General features: G+C 43.8%; 1 protein-coding gene across 2 annotated transcripts; it reads left to right on the forward strand.

Annotated features, from left to right (window-relative positions):
• Positions 1–450: 450 nt before the first annotated feature.
• Positions 451–11,217, forward strand: cyyr1 (cysteine/tyrosine-rich 1). Of its 2 annotated transcripts, none has more exons than XM_035755276.2 (4): positions 451–889; positions 3,233–3,335; positions 6,449–6,609; positions 10,878–11,217. In XM_035755276.2, the coding sequence occupies exons 1-4, from the start codon at positions 808–810 to the stop codon at positions 11,009–11,011; spliced, it is 480 nt and encodes a 159-aa protein (XP_035611169.1). In that variant the 5' UTR covers positions 451–807; the 3' UTR covers positions 11,012–11,217. The 2 variants fall into 2 exon arrangements, with proteins under 2 accessions (XP_035611169.1, XP_035611170.1); XM_035755277.2 differs by having other exon boundaries at positions 3,236–3,335.
• Positions 11,218–16,241: the final 5,024 nt, after the last annotated feature.

Genomic DNA, 16,241 nt, shown 5'->3' on the forward strand with positions numbered 1-16,241 from the left:
AGGTAAATAGGCATAGGCTGATTAAAGATTGTGTTTGAGGGGGGGGGGGGTCATTCAATTCTACACGCTTGAGAAACCCATTTAGCCTACATTTTACAAGATGAAGAAGTTTAGTTCTAAATTATATCAAACAAACTCCGTGCTCCTTGAACATTTAAAATAGGGGTACATGAATGTTTTGTAGAGAGGGGATGGGTGGACATGTTGAGAGGGGCAGATTGGATATTGTTTGGTTTCTGACTAGGGTCGTTGGTAAACAATGTTTTTAAAAAAAGTATATTTCCTCTCAAAATGATCGTGTACACGACATAGACCTATATATATCTTTTTTCATTTTCAAAGTGGTCGTGATGGTGGGGGCGGCTGCGTCTTTTATGCCGGAGAGATGTGAACGTTATTGAGGTACTTCCATCCCTTTCCCCACCCAGTCAACAGAGTCATTTGGGAAAATAGCTTGATGCGGGGGAGGGGAAGCGCTAGGACCCACTCCAGGGGAAAAGGGGAACAGAAGAAAACAGCGAGGAAAGAGTGAAGGAAACACTATCAGGGATACGAACACATGGAAGAAGAAACGAATGAGACTTTTCATTCTGATTTGAGCAATTTTATGACTGGAGCAAAGATCCATTCATGTGCGTTCATGGCTCTCTTCGATTGTACTTTTTAGAGAACTCCGTTTAATTGCGCATATCAGCGAGGTTTCGGCGAGCGACTATGTCCCATAGTCTTTTTAGGCGCATATCGATGGAAAACGCGGACGTCGTCGTTTGGGAATAACTGTGAGCGACATTTAGAACAAGTAGGCCTATGCTATCAGTCGATATGGGAAGAACAGAGGCAGCAGGGTGGAAATTCCTACGGGACTCTCTCCTACTTTGTCTTTTTACCGGTAAGAGTTCGTTCATTTGTCCCTGGTTCTCTAGGATGCTTTATCGTCTTTCACGTGCGCAAATGTTTTATTCTTAGCAAAAGTGTTCCTTTTAACAACGGGTTACTTTTTTTTGATTAGGCTAATTGTGAATGTGAACTCCTCAACCCAATGCATGGATGGTTTCACAACGTAAACGAACGGTAGCTATATCGCAAAAATACGTGCTTTAAAGTAGCGGGTCACTAACTTAGACATACTACCGTTAATTTACTCAAAGGTAAAAGAGTCCCTGGGTAAATAAAACTACTGTATGTTACTGTACGTGTCGCCACTTCTACAATGAAAAGAGGCTCAATTGAGTTTTAATCTCGCAAATGTAACCCAGCAATTCGCATAAAACTTTACATCAAATACATAGAAGAAAAAAGTGTGTGCGAGCTTGTGTGTGCGTGTGTGTGGGAGGGGGGTACAAGCCTTGCTCGACGCTAGTCGCAGAACTATACTGTCATTGTCCCCAGCGTAAAAAGCGACAGGACGTGGAGGTAAGGAGCTCGACCTCAAGGGACCACCCATATAGACTCCCATCGTTGGATGACATGCACATTAAAATAGTTACACTCCACACTTCACAGGGAGAAATATGTTTGCAGCCCGAATGGTGCCCTATTCCCTACACAGTGCACTACTTTTGACCAGAGCCCCATGGTCAAGGCTGCTATTATAGGCCCACACAGCCTTTTCAGGGTTGGAAAATACAATCTGCCATCAGTTTGGAGGGATGTGTTGAAAATACACCAGCTTTTGAACAAAGTGAGAATAAGGCTGGAATGAAGATGGAAATCCTTGAACGCACACACAAACACACACCAGTAATTTGTGGCAGTATGCTTGCAGTTTGAGAAACAGCAGGGCTGTGTCTGGGTTAAATTATCTGGGGGTTGAGGAGGGCAAACACCTAGATATAGGACACACGTCCTTTAGACAGACTGTGTGTGTTCAACGACTCTATAAATAATAATGAAATACAAAACCACGAGGAGTGTTTCCAAATGTCCTTTATTTCAAGTGCTTTCTCATTTTGAGGCCAAAGCCACCCCCTTCATTTCAAGTTGTCACATATCCATGTGTCTCCACTGAAGGACTCTCACCACCAGAGGCCGGATTCACAAAACATTACTTACGAAAAAAACGTAAGAGATTTCTTCTTAAGAAGGTTTTGTGAATCCAGCCCCAGCTCTCCAGAGCCTCAGAGTGCCAGTAAACTTCAGTGCTTCGCCTTTGTCGCGCTCACATACACACACAGGTTTACACATTTTTAGATTACATTTAAGTCATTTAGCAGATGCTCTTATCCAGAGCAACTTACAATGAGTGCATTTATCTTAAGATACTGTAGCTAGGAGAGACAACACATCACAAACGTGTCAGGTACAGTTTCCCCCAACAAACTATTTATCAGAAAAGTCAGTTCAAGTGAGAAAAGAGGAGTGCCTTTTTTTTACACTCACACACACACACACACAAACACACACACACACACACACACACACACACACACACACACACACACACACACACACACACACACACACACACACACACACACACACACACACACACACACACTCCCCACCCAACCAAGGCTAACAGGGTATACAAAAGGAAAATCTTTGTTGAGAGAGAGGTAACGGCAGGTTCAGACTAGTGCAGAGAGAAAGAACACAGAGGTGAAGTTAGTGAATAGTGTAGTTGACTAAAAGTATACGCTTTCACATAAAAAAATATATATATTTTCTGAAATTTCTTGTATGATCTCCATTCACATAGCCCTGTTGTCACACAACTCATCTTATTGTTATCACCCTTTTTGATGTGCTGTGTTGTGTGCTTATTGGTTTATGTTGAGCTCCCACTCTACAGGATGAACACCTTTTAAGGTTTAATAAACCCTCTATAAGGACTATATGTTTCCACTTATCAAATACCTTAGTTCTTGTTTTTTGAGTTTAAGTGCAATTACTCTAGTGAACAAAAAAAAACTCTTAAGTTAAATCCTTGATCTTAGTGACATTTCCATGTTTAGAAAAGGTTCAATTAAGCAAAAGACAAAGTTTTAAGTGTATCTACCGATGCTACTCTCCATTATGTTTTGAACATTTTGTAATATGAAAACAGCATTGTGATTTTGGCCTTTAAAGGGTTTTGGAAAACCTTGATTCCAAAGAGCACACTCTACCTTTCTCTCAGCATATTAGATGCAGGGTGTGTGTGAGTGTGTGCATGTGTCCGTAGTAGAGGTAGGTGTGTGTGTGTATGCGTGTGTGTGTATGCGTCTCCATATAATGTATTGAATCTCTCCAGCAGGTCACAGTGAGGCCCAGTGTGATGGCTGTGTGGAGTACTGCTGTGAAGGCTCTCCCCCTTTCTGCTGCTCCTACTACGCCTTTATGGGAGATGTCCTCTCGTAAGTATACACACATATGCTCACACACAATGTCACCTTCTATACATACGCACATACTCAGTCTATAAACACACACTCACCAACTACACACACACACACACACACACACACACACACACACACACACACACACACAATCACTTCTCTACCACTTCACCACCTGCCCTTTCCACATGCAGTGTATGGCCCCTCTGAGAGATTTGACCTTCGTCATTTGGCTCAAGACAGCTGGCCTCTCGCTTTCTCAGTCCTCCTCACCAGTCCACCTATGGAGTATAACACATGCTACCTGCTACAGTCCACTAATGAAGAGGATAATGGTATTAAAGTGTTGTGTAAGCATGGAACATGAATTAATGCCACAGTTAAAGTTCCCAAATTCACCGTTTTCACACCATATAGTCGATGCTGAATAAGTGGGGGATTCACAAAAAAGTGCTATTGAATAGGCCCATTGAATGTGGACTCATTTTATCTAGCCATATAATGTAGCTCTTTCAAGGCCATGGTTGTCATAAGGTAATGGGGGGGAATAATGGTTCCTTGTCTCAAGAGAGATATCTCATCTCATTCTACAGCTTCTCCACAGCCTTTTAAATGGATTTTTGACCACATACATACATACACAAAAGCACACGCACATGTACACACACACACAGGTCTGAGTCATATAATCAGATGTTTGAGCAGATCTCCATGGTTGCACCACAGACATGTTTGGTCATTCATCTTAAGATAGCTAGGTGAGACAACAACATATCACAATCTTACTGCACCGCTGCTTGGACTCCACCTGGCGATCTGTTCACCATTTGCCCTAGCCTGACTCCCCCTGTCTGGTCTTCCCCGGTCTGCTGGTACCCCCCTTCCGAGCTTTTGCTAGCCTCCAGCACACATGCACTGTTGGGGCGAGTGACTCTGAATTTACAATGGCTAGCCCCAAGTCGTTATATATTTAATTTTTTTGCTATGCCGTGCCTTGATTGTATTACTGTTGATGATATCTGGAAATGTGCATGTACACCCTGGCCCATCTACTGTTGCTAGCCCCAATTCTGACTTGGGCTCTGATATCTGCTTCACTGATTTCTGCTCCCGTAAAAGCCTGGGTTTTCTGCACGTTAACACTAGAAGCTCATTACCTAAAATGGATAAATTGGAAGTGTGGGTTCACAGCTCCAATCCAGATGTGTTGGTCATTACTGAGACATGGTTAAGGAAAAGTGTTTTGAATACTGATGTTAACCTTTCTGGTTATAACCTTTAAAGGCAAGACAGATCTTCCAAAGGTTGGGGAGTGGCAATCTTTACCAAGGGTCACCTTCAGTGCTCGGTTGTCTCCACCAAGTCTGTCCCCAAACAATTTGATTTGCTGGTTTTAAGTATTAAACTTTCAAATAGCTCTTTGTTGACTGTTGCTGGGTGATATCGTCCTCCATCAGCACCAGCCTGTACCCTACCTGCCCTAAGCTCTCTCCTGGCCCCTTACACCAAGTCTGAATTTGTCCTGCTAGGTGACCTAAACTGGGACCTAAACCACCTGACCAAGTCCTAAAGCCATGGGACTCCCTAAATCTTTCTCAGATTATTACCAATCCCACAAGGTATGTGTTCTACAGTTCTCTCTGTAACAGTTATCGCTCTGTGGGTCTAACCCAAAGAAGTTCTGGAAAACTGTTAAAGACCTGGAGAATAAACCCTCCTCCTCACAGCTACCCATGTCCCTTAAAGATGATGGTGGGGTTGTTACTGACAAGAAGCACATGGCTGAGCTCTTTAATCACCACTTCATTAAGTCAGGATTCCTATTTGACTCAGCCATACCTCCTTGCCCATCCAACGTTTCCTCATCTCCCACCCCTTCTAATGCGACTAGCCCCCATGCTCCTCCCTCTTTTTCCCCTGCCCCGCTACAAAGTTTCTCCTTGCAGGCAGACACTGAGTCCGAGGTGCTAGAAGAGCTCCTGAAACTTGACCCCAAAAAAACATCTGGGTTAGATGACCCTTTCTTCTTTAAGGTTGCTACCCCTATTATCGCCAAGCCTATCTCCAACCTTTTTAAACTGTCTCTACTTTCTGGGGAGATTCCCATTGCTCGGAAGTCAGCCACGGATTCATACTTTATTTAAAGGGGGAGATCAAGCTGATCCTAACTGTTATAGGCCTATTTCTATTTTGCCCTGTTTACCAACAGTGTTGGAAATACTTGTCAATAATCAACTGACTGGCTTTCTTGATGTCTATAGTATTCTCTCTGGTATGCAATATTATACCTGCTCAGGTTATGGATGTGTCACTGCAACCTTAAAGGTCCCCAATGATGTCACCATTGCCCTTGATTCTAAGCAATGTTGTGCTGCTATTTTTATTGACTTGGCCAAAGCTTTTGATACAGTAGACCATTCTATTCTTGTGGGCCGGCTTAGGAATAAGGTGTCTCTGAGGGCTCTTTGGCTTGGTTTGCTAACTACCTCTCTGAAAGAGTGCAGTGTATAAAGTGAGAAAATCTGCTGTCTCAGCCACTGCCTGTCACCAAGGGAGTACCCCAAGGCTCATTCCTAAGCCCCACGCTCTTCTCAATTTACATCAACAGCATAGCTCAGGCAGCATAGCTCAGAGTCTTATACTCAGTTGGCCCCTCCCCGAATTTTGCTTTCTTCGTGTCTAACAAGCTTCCTCTACCTTAACCCTGTTCTGAACACCTCCACAACGAAGGTCATGTGGTTTTGTAAGAAGAATGCCCCTCTCCCCACAGGTATGATTACTACCTCTGAGGGTTTAGAGCTTGAGGTATTTAAAAAAAAAAAAAATCCCAGCCCCCATCCCCGCAGGAGGTCTTTTGCCTTTTTAGTTAAATAAAGGTTAAATAAACGTTAAAAAGCACGTTTTCCCTCAACAAAGTAGTTTTTAACAAAATAGCATTTTTGTGGGAGGCGGTGTCTGTGGGATTTATTTAAGATACTCTTTAAAGAGGTTGGGAGGTGAATTGAAATTCCATGCAGAATTGATTTGTGAGAAGATTCATTGGATGAGATGACTTACCAGCAGCCACAAACTAGAATGAAAACGTGTTTGTGTGTGTGCATGCATGTGTGTATGTGTGCGCTTTCTAGGGGCACGGCGATCTCAGGCATCGTGTTTGGTGTGGTGTTTCTGATGGGAGCGCTGGCGGCCTTCTTCCTGTGTGTGTGCATGTGTGTGAAGAACGGGCGAGGGGCCCAGGTGGACGTGTTCAACACCTCCTACATCAACACTGTGTCCCAGGGCTACCCAGGTAAGACTGATCTAGGATCAGGTCCCCTATGTCCATATAATCTTATTCATTATGATCTAAAATGATAAACTGATCCTAGGTCATCTTTCAGGGTCCATATAGTTTCAAGTTTTATTAGTCAAATGCACAAGTACAGTGAAACGCTTAAAAGGTCCAATGCAGCCATTTCTATCTCAATATCAAATAATTTCCAGGTAACAACTAAGTTCCTTACTGTGATTGTTTTCCATTCAAATGGCAAAAGGGAAACAAAATGAGCTTCTTAATCAAAGAGAAATTTCTTAAGCAAGAATTTTGCTAGGACTGTCTAGAATTGTGGGGAGAGGAAAACTGAAAAAGATATGTTATTGTCAGAGAGATTTTTAACTCTTTTGTATTAGACTTTTATCTACACTGAACAAAAATATAAACACAACATGTAAAGTGTTGGTCCCATGTTTCTTGAGCTGAAATAAAAGATCCCAGAAATGTTACTCTAAATGGGCATTATCATCATTTTCACATTTTCAGTATTATTCCATATACACTGCTCAAAAAAATAAAGGGAACACTAAAATAACACATCCTAGATCTGAAAGAATGAAATATTCTTATTAAATACTTTTTTCTTTACATAGTTGAATGTGCTGACAACAAAAACACACAAAGATTATCAATGGAAATCAAATGTATCAACCCATGGAGGTCTGGATTTGGAGTCACACTCAAAATTAAAGTGGAAGACCACACTACAGGCTGATCCAACTTTGATGTAATGTCCTTAAAACAGGTCAAAGGAGGCTCAGTAGTGTGTGTGGCCTCCACGTGCCTGTATGACCTCCCTACAACGCCTATGACCTCCCTACAACGCCTGTATGACCTCCCTACAACGCATGCTCCTGATGAGGTGGCGGATGGTCTCCTGAGGGATCTCCTCCCAGACCAGGACTAAAGCATCCGCCAACTCCTGGACAGTCTGTGGTGCAACGTGGCGTTGGTGGATGGAGCGAGACATGATGTCCCAGATGTGCTCAATTGGATTCAGGTCTGGGGAACGGGCGAGCCAGTCCAAAGCATCAATGCCTTCCTCTTGCAGGAACTGCTGACACACTGCAGCCACATGAGGTCTGGCATTGTCTTGCATTAGGAGGAACCCAGGGCCAACCGCACCAGCATATGGTCTCACAAGGGGTCTGAGGTTCTCATCTCGGTACCTAATGGCAGTCAGGCTACCTCTGGCGAGCACATGGAGGGCTGTGCGGCCCCCCAAAGAAATGCCACCCCACACCATGACTGACCCACCGCCAAACCGGTCATGCTGGAGGATGTTGCAGGCAGCAGAACGTTCTCCACGGAGTCTCCAGACTCTGTCACGTCTGTCACATGTGCTCAGTGTGAACCTGCTTTCATCTGTGAAGAGCACAGGGCGCCAGTGGCGAATTTGCCAATCTTGATGTTCTCTGGCAAATGCCAAACGTCCTGCACGGTGTTGGGCTGTAAGCACAACCCCCACCTGTGGACGTCGGGCCCTCATACCACCCTCATGGAGTCTGTTTCTGACCGTTTGAGCAGACACATGCACATTTGTGGCCTGCTGGAGGTCATTTTGCAGGGCTCTGGCAGTGCTCCTCCTTGCACAAAGGTGGAGCTAGCGGTCCTGCTGCTGGGTTGTTGCCCTCCTACGGCCTCCTCCACGTCTCCTGATGTACTGGCCTGTCTCCTGGTAGCGCCTCCATGCTCTGGACACTACGCTGACAGACACAGCAAACCTTCTTGCCACAGCTCGCATTGTTGTACCATCCTGGATGAGCTGCACTACCTAAGCCACTTGTGTGGGTTGTAGACTCCGTCTCATGCTACCACTAGAGTGAAAGCACCGCCAGCATTCAAAAGTGACCAAAACATCAGCCAGGAAGCATAGGAACTGAGAAGTGGTCTGTTGTCACCACCTGCAGAACCACTCCTTTATTGGGGGTGTCTTGCTAATTGCCTATAATTTCCACCTGTTATCTATTCCATTTGCACAACAGCATGTGAAATTTATTGTCAATCAGTGTTGCTTCCTAAGTGGACAGTTTGATTTCACAGAAGTGTGATTGACTTGGAGTTACATTGTGTTGTTTAAGTGTTCCCTTTATTTTTTTCAGCAGTGTATATAAAACACAAGAAAATCACATTTTTGACTGCACTGGTCCTTTAACCCCTTACACTTGTGAAAATTGGCTGATATGGATAGGGACAAATTTATATATATTTTTTTAAAGAATAACTATACATAGCATATGCATGAGCATGGTAGCAATTGAAAGAGAACACTTTGGAGATTATGGGGAAATTTATCAGACCAAAGGTGAGGACAAAACCGTTCACCTTACACGAGACTGATTCCAAACATTACACTGTTGATTTTATGTGCTTCGTACATTTACTTTACTTTCCATTGAAATGACGTGGAAACGTCAGTGTGTGCCCCGTCGTCAGCTAAGTTATAAAATACGATCTTACGGTGTCAGGCTTTCAAAAGGCACAGACAAATAGTCATTTTGATGCACATAGAAGGGAGTCATTAGTGCATTCAGGTGCATGTTTAAATGACACTAAAAATGGAACATTGTACATCAAATGCCTGTTTGCTTAAGACTGATGCCATGCAAGCGCTTACACATGCATACACACACTTGCATTGAAACGAACACGTCTGCACACACACGGGGGCACACATACACAAATGTAAATAGTGCCGCACGTGCACACAAACGCATACAGTTGGCCTTGATGTCGTGATTTTTGTTGTCTTTGATGCCTTTCTTTTGCGTTGCTGTTCTCTGTTGTTGTTTTCCTTTGTTTTTGTATTTTTCCTCTTTTGTTCTTTTTGTTGGTTGTTGGCGCATTGGGTCTGTCGGTGGTGGTTTTGGTTGGGTTGGAGGGGGATGGTGACGGGTGGGGAGTGGGGGAGGTTTTTCGAGGGGGACTTGTGAGGGTTTCTTGGATGGTTGAGGGGAAGCTCTTGAGGGGAACTGTGGGGGGGGGGATCTTGGAAGGTTGGAGGCCTGGCGTTTGGGAGCTTGAGAGGTCGCTGGTTCGGGTCTCCGATTTGAATGGGTCGGGATCTGAATGCCAAGAGAGTTCAAAGCAGTCATCAAAGCAAAGAGTGGCTACTTTGAACAATCTAAGATCTAAAATATATTTTGATTTATTTAACACTGTTTTGGTTACTACATGATTCCATATGTGTTATTTCATAGTTTTGATGCCTTCACTATTATTACTATTCTTCAATGTAGAAAATAGTAAAAATAAAGAAAAACCCTTGAATGAGTAGATGTGTCTACCACACTTTTGACTGGTACTCTACAGTCAGTGCATATAGTCCTTGGTGGGGGTGGGCAGCTATTGTCTATCTGTATTGAAGTCCCATTGCTTGGAAGTCTCATAAGCTGCCTCGGAGCCTGTTGGTACGAGACCTGATACTCTGGTACCGCCTGCCGGACGGAAGAAGAGAGAACAGGGGTGGCTGGAGTCTTTGGTATTTTTTAGGCCTTCCTCAGACACTGCTTGGTGTGTATGTCCTAATCTTATTCATTATGGTCTAAAAGGGCAAACTGATCCTAGCTCAGCACTCCTACTCTGAGACGCTTTATGAATACAGGCCGTAACAACTGCTCCTCCACTAACTTGCTGAACAGAAAATTACCCGGCCACCAATTTACCCATTTCCCTGCAGTGCAATGATTCCACCAATAGAGGACATTGCTCCTCCACCAATGATCAACACATACTGAAGTCTAGAACGTTTCTACCAGTGGAGGCTGCTGAGCGGAGAACGGCTCATAACAATGGCTGGAATGGAGACAATGGAATGGTATCGAACATGTGCTTTCCATTGGTTGATACCATTCCATTGACTCCAGTGGAGTCTGGTGGGAGGAGCTATAGGAGGACGTGCTCATTGTAATAGCTCGAATGGAATCAATGGAACGTGGTTTCCATGTGTTCATTTTGTGTTTTTATATGTGTTTGATATGAGCCTGTCCTCCTATAGCTGCTCCCAACAGCCTCCTCTGATTGACTCCATTCCAGCCATTACTATGAGCCGTCGTCTCAGCAATCTCCACTGGTTTCTACAGCCCCAGCAAAACAGATACAATGACATAGCAGGGTCTGTTGTACTTCTATGTTGTATGTGTGTAGTATGTGTGTATTGGCAATCTTTATTTATCCATCAACTACTGATAACAAATATGCACTTTTCTCTCTCTGTGTCTGTCTGTCTCTCTCTCTTTCTCCAGGACCCCCACCTCCCTACACCTATGACTATGAGATGTACCCTTCGGCCATGCGCCCCCCTCCCTACACCCCCACCCCACCTAGGACAGACAGCTACTCCCCTCCCCCTCCGTATCCGGGCTGTAATCGCAAATGACTTGAAGACAAAATGGAGAGTCCTGACCAGGCTACTTGCCATTCTGAAGGAGCACATCATGGATTAAGTTTGTGCAGTGTATTAGCAGGGAAAGATGAGACTGTACGCATATCCTTTCGAACCTCTGGGTCACTTAAAATAACTGGACCACTTTGACCTTTTCTTGTGGGTGTGACTGGGTCAATTAAACTGATTGGTGTTTTGTGTGTGTGTGTGGGGGGGGGTGAAAACCTCTGAATCACTTAAAATGACTGTGTGGACTGATCCACTTTTGAACATTTGATGTGGTGGTGGTGGGGGTCAATCCAACTGATGAGCTTGTCGGGGGTGAAAACCACTAGTAGTATTTGACTCATATTCTATGTCAATGAATATGAGTGAGGGGACAAAGTACGTAACTTTATTTGAAGATGTGGATCTTTGTTGTACCATTTCTCTGGTCGAGATGTCTGTTAGCTGGCTTTCCTTTAGGCCAGGTGCTCTTCCATATCTTATTTCAACAAGGCAAAGGAGAGAACTGTAGCCTAGTCCTAGATATGTTTGTGCTCTATTGCCAATTCCTTTATGTGGCAATGACCTGAGGACATAGCGAGACAGCACAAACAAATCTGGGACCAGTCAAGGAAAACTGTGTGAAACTATGAATTGTACCGTAGAAACAGGATGGTAAACATATGGCTCCTTGGTGAAGTTTCCCCTAGGTACAGATCTAGTATCAGCTTCCCCTTCTCCCAATCCCAACCTTAACTATTAGTGGAGATACTACAAAACTGACCCAAGATCTAACATCGAAATCAAACTTTATATGTCACATGCGCTGAATACAACAGGTACAACCTTACTGTGAAATGCTTACTTGGCCGTACGCACTACCCTCTGTAGCGCCTTCCGGTCAGATGCCGAGCAGCTGCCAACGCAGGCGTTGATGCAACCGGTCAGGATGCTCTTGGTGGTGCGTGTAGCTGTATACATTTTTGAGGATCTGAGGACCATTGCCAAATCTTTTCAGTGTCCCGAGGGGGAAAAGGTGTTGTCGTGCCCTCTTCACAACTGTCTTGGTGTGTTTGGACCATGATAATTCGTTGGTGATGTGGACACCAAGGAACTTGAAACTCTCGACCCGCTTCACTACAGCCCGTCGATGTTAATGGGGGCCTGTTCCACCCGCTTTTCCCTGTAGTCCACGATCAGCTCCTTTCTTGCTGACATTGAGGGAGAGGTTATTGTCCTGGCACCGCCAGGTCTCCTATAGGCTGTCTCATCATTGCCGGTAATCAGGCATACACTGTTGTGTCATCAGCAAACTTAATGATGGTGTTGGAGTCGTGTTTGGCCACGCAGTCATGGGTGAACAGGGAGTACAGGAGGGGATTAAATACACACCCCTGAGGGGCCCCAGTGTTGAGGATCAGTGTGGCAGACGTGGTGTTGCCTACCCTTACTACCTGGGAGCGGCCCATCAGGAAGTCCAGGATCCAGTTGCAGAGGGAGGTATTTAGTCCCAGGGTCCTTAGCTTAGTGATGAGCTTTGTGGGCACTATGGTATTGAACGCTGAGCTGTAATCAATGAACAGCATTCTCACATAGGTGTTCCTTTTGTCCAGGTGGGAAAGGGCAGTGTGGACTGTGATTGAGATTGCATCATCTCTGAATCTTTTGGGGCGGTATGCGAATTGGAGTGGGTCTAGGGTATCCGGGATGATGCTGTTGATGTGAGCCATGACCAGCATTTCAAGGCCACTTCATGGCTACCGACATGAATGCTACAGGCGGCAATCATTTAGGCAGGTTACCTTTGTTTCTTTGGGCACAGGGATTATAGTGGTCTGCTTGAAACATGTAGGTATTACAGACTCGGTCAGAGAGAGGTTGAAAATGTTGGTCCACGCATGCTTTGCGTACACGTCCTGGTAATCTGTCTGGCCCCGGCGACTTTGTGAATGTTGCCCTGTTTAAAGGTCTTGCTCACATTGGCTACCAAGAGGATTATCACACAGTCGTCCAGAACAGCTGGTTCTCTCATGCATGCTTCAGTGTTGCTTGCCTCAAAGCGAGCATAAAAAGCATTTAGCTCGTCTGGTAGGCTCGTGTCACTGGGCAGCTCGCGGCTAGGTTTCCCTTTGTAGTCCGTAATAGGTTTCAAGCCCTGCCACATCCGACGAGCAGCAGAGCCGGTGTAGTAGGATTCAATCTTAATCCTGTATTGACACTTTGCCTGTTTGATGGTTCGTCTGAGGGCGTAGCTAGATTTGTTATAAGCGTCCGGATTAGTGTCCCACTCTTTGAAAGCGGCAGCTCGAGGCTTTAGCTCGATGCGGATGTTGCTTGTGATTCATGACTTCTGGTTGGGATATGTACGTACGGTCACAGTGGGGACGACGTCATTGATGCACTTATTTATGAAGCCGATGACTGAGGTGGTATACTCCTCAATGCCATTGGATGAATCCCAGAACATATTCCAGTCTGTATTGATCGGGTCAATGGTACTTCCTGACTTAGTTTTAGCTTGTAAGCAGGAATCAGGAGGATAAAATGGTCAGATTTGTCAAATGGAGGGCAAGGGAGAGCTTTGTATGCTTCTCTGTGTGTGGCGTAAAGGTGGTCTCGAGGTTTTTTCTCTCTTGTTGCACATTTGACATGCTGGTAGAAGTGATTTAAGTTTGCCTGCATTAAAGTTTCCAGCCACTGGGCGCATCGCTTCTAGATAAGCATGGGTTTGTTCACTTATGGTCTTATACAGCTCATTGAGTGCAGTCTTAGTGCCAGCATCGGTTTGTAGTGGTAAATAGACAGCTACGAATAATATAAATGAGAACTCTCTTGGTAGATATTGTGGTCTAGAGTAGAGGTCGACCGATTATGATGTTTTTAACACCGATACCGATTATTGGAGGACCAAAAAATAGCCGATACCGATTAACCGGACGATTTTTATTTATTTATTTGTAATAATGATAATTACAACAATACTGAATGAACACTTATTTTAACTTAATATAATACATCAATAAAATCAATTTAGCCTCAAATAAATAATTAAACGTTCAATTTGGTTTAAATAATGCAAAAACAAAGTGTTGGAGAAGAAAGTAAAAGTGCAATATGTGCCATGTAAAAAAGCTGACGTTTAAGTTCCTTGCTCAGAACATGAGAACATATGAAAACTGGTGGTTCCTATTCCCAGGTAAGAAGTTTTAGGTTGTAGTTATTATAGGAATTATAGGACTATTTCTCTCTAACATTTGTATTCAAATACCTTTGACTGGATGTTCTTATAGGCACTTTAGTATTGCCAGTGTAACAGTATAGATTCCGTCCCTCTCCTCGCCCCTACCTGGGCTCGAACCAGGAACACATCGACAACAGCCACCCTCGAAGCATCGTTACTCATCGCTCCACAAAAAGCTGCGGCCCTTGCAGAGCAAGGGGAACAACTACTCCAAGTCTCAGAGCGAGTGACGTCACCGATTGAAACGCTATTAGCGCACATCCCGCTAACTAGCTAGCCATTTCACATCGGTTACATCAGCCTAATCTCGGGAGTTGATAGGCTTGAAGTCATAAACAGCTCAATGCTTGAAGCATTGTGAAGAGCTGCTGGCAAAACGCACAAAAGTGCTGTTTTAATGAATACCATCGCTCAGTCAGACTATCAAATATCAAATCATAGACTTAATTATAACATAATAACACACAGAAATAGGAGCCTTTGGTCATTAATATGGTCGAATCCAGAAACTATCATTTCAAAAACAAAACGTTTATTCTTTCAGTGAAATACAGAATCGTTCTGTATTTTATCTAACGGGTGGCATCCATAAGTCTAAATATGCAGGTTTAAAAATATATACTTCTGTGTACTGATTTTAAGAAAGGCATTGAAGTTTATGGTTAGGTACAGTCGTGCAACGATTGTGCTTTTTTCGCAAATGCGCTTTTGTTAAATCATCCCCCGTTTGGCGAAGTTGGCTGTCTTTGTTAGGAAGAAATAGTCTTCACACAGTTCGCAACGAGCCAGGCGTCCCAAACTGCTGCATTTACCCTGTCTCTGTTGCAAGAGAAGTGACACAATTTTCCTCGTTAAAAGAAATTCATTTTAGCAGGCAATATTAACTAAATATGCAGGTTTAAAAATATATACTTGTGTATTGATTTTAAGAAAGGCATTGATGTATATGGAGCAACGACAGTCCTTTTTCACGAATGCGCACCGCTTCGATTATATGCATCGCAGGACACACTAGATAAACTAGTAATATCATCAACCATGTGTAGTTAACTAGTGATTATGATTGATTGATTGTTTTTTATAAGATAAGTTTAATGCTAGCTAGCAACTTACCTTGGCTTCTTACTGCATTCGCGTAACAGGCAGGCTCCTCGTTGAGTGCAATGTAAGGCAGGTGGTTAGAGCGTTGGACTAGATAACCGTAAGGTTGCAAGATTGAATGAGCTGACAAGATAAACATCTGTCATTCTGCCCCTGAACAAGGCAGTTAACCCACCGTTCCTAGGCTGTCATTGAAAAGAAGAATGTGTTCTTAACTGACTTGCCTAGTTAAATAAAGTTGTAAAAAAGAAAAAAGAAAAACGGTGTCCAAAAATACAGATTTCCGATTGTTATGAAAACTTGAAATCGGCCCTAATTAATCAGCCATTCCGATTAATCGATCGACCTCTAGTCTAGAGCTTATCATAAGGTACTCTACCTCAGGCAAGCAATACCTCAAGACTTCTTAATATTAGACATCGCGCACCAGCTGTTATTGACAAATAGACACACACCCCCACCCCTCGTCTTACTAGACATTGCTTCTCTGTCCTGCCGATGTATGTAAAATCCCGCCACCTCTATATTATTCGTGTCCTCATTCATCAACCACTCAGAGAAACATAAGATATTACAGTTTTTAATGTCCCGTTGATCATATATCATCCATTTTGTTTTCCAATGATTGCACGTTGGCCAACAGAACGGATGGTAGTGGAGGTTTACTCACTCGCCTACGAATTCTCAGAAGGCCCGACCACCGGCCCTTTTTTCTCTGTCTTTTCTTCATACAAATTACTAGGATTTGGGCTTGGTTCTGAAAAGGCAGTATATCCTTCTTGTCGGACTCGTTAAAGAAAAAATCTTTGTCCAGTCCGAGGTGAGTAATCGCTGTTTTGATGTCCAGAGTTATTTTTGGTCATGAGAGATGGTAGCAGCAACATTATCAACTAAATC

This window comes from Oncorhynchus keta, chromosome 37 (assembly GCF_023373465.1).
Source record: "Oncorhynchus keta strain PuntledgeMale-10-30-2019 chromosome 37, Oket_V2, whole genome shotgun sequence".
NCBI classification, from domain to species: Eukaryota; Metazoa; Chordata; class Actinopteri; order Salmoniformes; family Salmonidae; genus Oncorhynchus; species Oncorhynchus keta.

What these genes read in the sequence shown, in the direction of transcription:
- cyyr1 (XM_035755276.2), top strand. Translation starts at nt 808, where the DNA reads ATGCTATCAGTCGATATGGGAAGAACAGAGGCAGCAGGGTGGAAATTC. An exon ending in CCTACTTTGTCTTTTTACCG is followed by an intron (nt 890 to 3,232) that starts GTAAGAGTTCGT and finishes GAATCTCTCCAG; the next exon opens with CAGGTCACAGTGAGGCCCAG. An exon ending in TTTATGGGAGATGTCCTCTC is followed by an intron (nt 3,336 to 6,448) that starts GTAAGTATACAC and finishes TGCGCTTTCTAG; the next exon opens with GGGCACGGCGATCTCAGGCA.